This window comes from Octopus bimaculoides, chromosome 21 (genome assembly GCF_001194135.2).
Source record: "Octopus bimaculoides isolate UCB-OBI-ISO-001 chromosome 21, ASM119413v2, whole genome shotgun sequence".
In the NCBI taxonomy this organism is placed as follows: Eukaryota; Metazoa; Mollusca; class Cephalopoda; order Octopoda; family Octopodidae; genus Octopus; species Octopus bimaculoides.
Genome location: NC_069001.1, coordinates 32,128,512 through 32,131,849, shown reverse-complemented (window position 1 = coordinate 32,131,849; position 3,338 = coordinate 32,128,512). Strand labels below are relative to the sequence as shown.

The 3,338-nt window shown below is 33.8% G+C and overlaps 1 protein-coding gene across 1 annotated transcript in view; it reads left to right on the top strand.

Annotated features, from left to right (window-relative positions):
- LOC106880938 (palmitoyltransferase ZDHHC9) overlaps positions 1-3,338 on the top strand; it is a 129,557-nt gene that overhangs the window by 122,620 nt on the left and 3,599 nt on the right. Inside the window, exon 6 of the mRNA XM_014931117.2 lies at positions 1,676-1,778. Within this exon, the coding sequence (XP_014786603.2) occupies positions 1,676-1,778 (103 nt within the window). The remainder of the gene's footprint in view (positions 1-1,675; positions 1,779-3,338) is intronic.

Here is a 3,338-nt window from a genome sequence, read left to right as displayed (position 1 = left end):
AAAAAAAAAATTCAACTGTGATATTGAAATTGACAAAAATTCTTATTACCACTCTGAAATAATTTATTCTGTTAATTTAATTGAATTTAATTTTTATTTTTATTTAATTTTCTTTTCTTCAATTCCACTTTCAATTGTATATTGCAAAACCTGTACCCAAACAAGCATGTTCCCACCCACATACTTTTTTCTACCAAATATGGCAACCGTACATAAATTCTGTTCTTGTTGTTACCGTAGCTGTTGTTGCTGTTATTGTTGCTCTTACTGTTGTTTGCCGTTGCTGTTCTTGTTGTTTCTGTTAAATACAATAAATATATATATTTTTCTGTTCATCGACCCATTGCCAAATATCAGAACGAATTTCACATTTCCCTACCAACCATCCAACCATCCATTACAAATGGATACATACCTGCTCGGTTTTTATTTTTTTTCAACCATTATTTGTTGAAAATTCATTCCCCAATGTCATTTTATGGAGAAGGGAAAAAACACATAAACAAATAAAGCCTGAAACATTTGTCTTTGATAACTACCCCCTGAACAGCCCCATTCAATGCCTATAAATGACATTAGAAGTCTGTTAAGGCTGCTGATAGATTTAGAGTTTCTTTTTGGGGGGGGGGTACACAGGGAGGATTTCTTTTTGTTTGTTTTTTTTACCATTTTGCCATTAGTTTTGTGGAGAATATCAATTCTTCATTTATTAGTTATAGATTTTCTTACAAAAAACATTATCATTATTATTGATTCTGTGAGCTGGCAGAATCATTATTGTGATTGATAAAATGCTTAGTGGCATTTCTTTTGGCTCTTTATATCCTGGGTTCAAATCTTACCAAAGTTAACTTTGCCTTTCATCCTTTTTGGGCTGATGAAGTAAGTACCAGTTGAGCAATTGAGTCAATGTAATTGACTCACCCTCCTTTGATATTACTGGCCTTGTTCCATAAGTTTGAAATCATCATCATCATCATCATCATCATCATCATCATCATCATTATTATTTGTGGTATTTCTTGTGACTCTTTCCAACAGAAATACTGTAATGAAAGGTTCTTTGATAGAAACTTCCTGTTTTGAAGTGATCTATATTTAAGGCCTCCCGTATGAATTTCATGTTAACCTATGTTCCAAACTCTTTAATAATGACCTAGTTATCTTAATAAACTCTTCATTATTTTCAAAATTAATTGAAACAAAGCCAGTGTATTTCAACTGAAATATGGTAATGAAAATTTTAACGGTATTCAGTTGTATCTCTCTACATACTAATTTCAAATTTATCAATTTTGGGAGCAGAGTGAGAGATGGGCTCAGTAAAATCAATACCAGTAATGTACTGATATATTTTCAGTGCGGCTATTATACCTATCTTTTATGTGCTTTTGTAAAGAAAGTAAAAGTTTGCTTTAAAAGTTGTCAAAGCTTTCCCTGTCTCTATCTGTCTGTACTGTACAGACAGTCAAGCTTATATTCTCATTATTTTTCTATTGTAAAGCTTTTTAAAGTAATTTTTTGGAACTTATTTTGAGACTATTGTACGCAGTATTTTCTTTTTACACACAAAAAACAAACAAACAAACAAACAAAAAATCTGTGCTTAGTCTATGAATGTCTATGTGTGTTGTTTCTGCTATTGTATTGTGAATGCTCCTTGACTTGGTCCTACTATGGTGGAAGCTGTAATTTGTTTCTTTTCTGTGTGGTCTGTTGTTGGTCTTGCGGGCTTCCATACATATCTGGCAGCCTCGGAACAGACCACAAATGAAGACGTAAGTATAAACCAAATTGTTCTTAATAGAGAGAATACAAAGAAAGAAAAAGGGAAAAAATAATTTCATTTTCAAACAAGAGAAAGACATTGATGCAATTTGAAGACTTAACCTTTTTAGATTATAAAAAATTGGATATTTTTATTTATTTGTTATCCATTGACTTGTCTTAAATATTTTTTCTCATAAGTAAATGTTGGTAAACTTAATATACCCCATTTCCCTTTATATATATATATATATATGAGGTTGATTTTGCTGTTCATCCTTCTAGGGTTGATGAAATAAGCACCAATTGAGCCCTGGGGTCATAGTAATTCAACTTTTGCCTACCTGCAAAATTTTTGGCTTTCTGCCAAAAATTAGAATTATTATTATTATTGATAGGTGGCAAGTTGGCAGAATCGTTAACACACCGGCCAAAATGCTTAATGGCATTTCGTCTGTCCTTACATTCTAAGTTCAAATTCCTCCAAGGTTGAGTGTGTCTTACAGCATTTTGGAGTCAATGAAATAAGTACCAGTTACACACTGAAATCAATGTAATCGACTAGCCCCCTCCCCCTAAATTTCAGGCCTTGTGCTTATAGTAGAAAGGATTATTATTGATAGCACAATTGATAGTGTGCTAAAAAAATGGCGTACAGTATTTAGTGACTTGCAACTTGCTCTAAGTTCAAATCCTACTTGGTTCAGCTTTACCTCTCAGTCCTGTTCTATCAATAATAAGTCCCAGTCAAATTAATGGTGATTGATATGGTTGACTAGATCTCCCCTTAAAGTCTGTAACTTATTTCTCTGTTCTAAATCGTTGGTATTACAATGGACTCAGGCTAACAGCTTGATGAAGATGGCATGGACAATTTTAAGGACCTTTTTTAGTTGCTTTACTGTGCATATTTTTGTGCCAGTGCTATGTAAAAGCACCCATTACATTCTGTAAAGAGGTTGGCATTAGAAAGGGCACCCAGTTGTAGAAACATGCGCAAACAAACATTGGATTCAGCACAGTCTTCTGGTCCTCACAGGTTCCTGTCAAAGTGTCCAACTTATGCATGGTAAAATAGACATAAACTGGCTGTGAAAAGAAAGTCTCATTCTTTTGGATGTAGGCTGGACCTTGTTGGCAAAATGAGCATCAACAGCATTCTTAAGTTAGTCTAATCATCTACCCTAGCCCCTCAAGTCAGCAGGAACATTGGCATGACATCTGTCTACTTGTTCTGTGGAATGTTTGTGTTATTGTGGTGTGGCCATTTGTGCTTATCAAACAACATGAAAGCACTTCTCTAAGACAGTTTCCATTCTCACTGTTAGAGTCATTGCATTGTTGAAGATGAGAATAAAATAACAGTGTCAAGCTGTCTCATCTCTCCCACCTTTTCCACTTCATTCTGATGATTCATGCCTCTATCATAAATCAGTTTTTCTTTCTGTGCTTCCTGTAACATTATATGAACTTTATTGAAACTGTAAAGATTCACCAAGTTTTGTTTTTAAATATGACCTGTCTGATGGTTGGTTTTGTGAAGTTTTTGCAGCTCCAATATATAATTATTG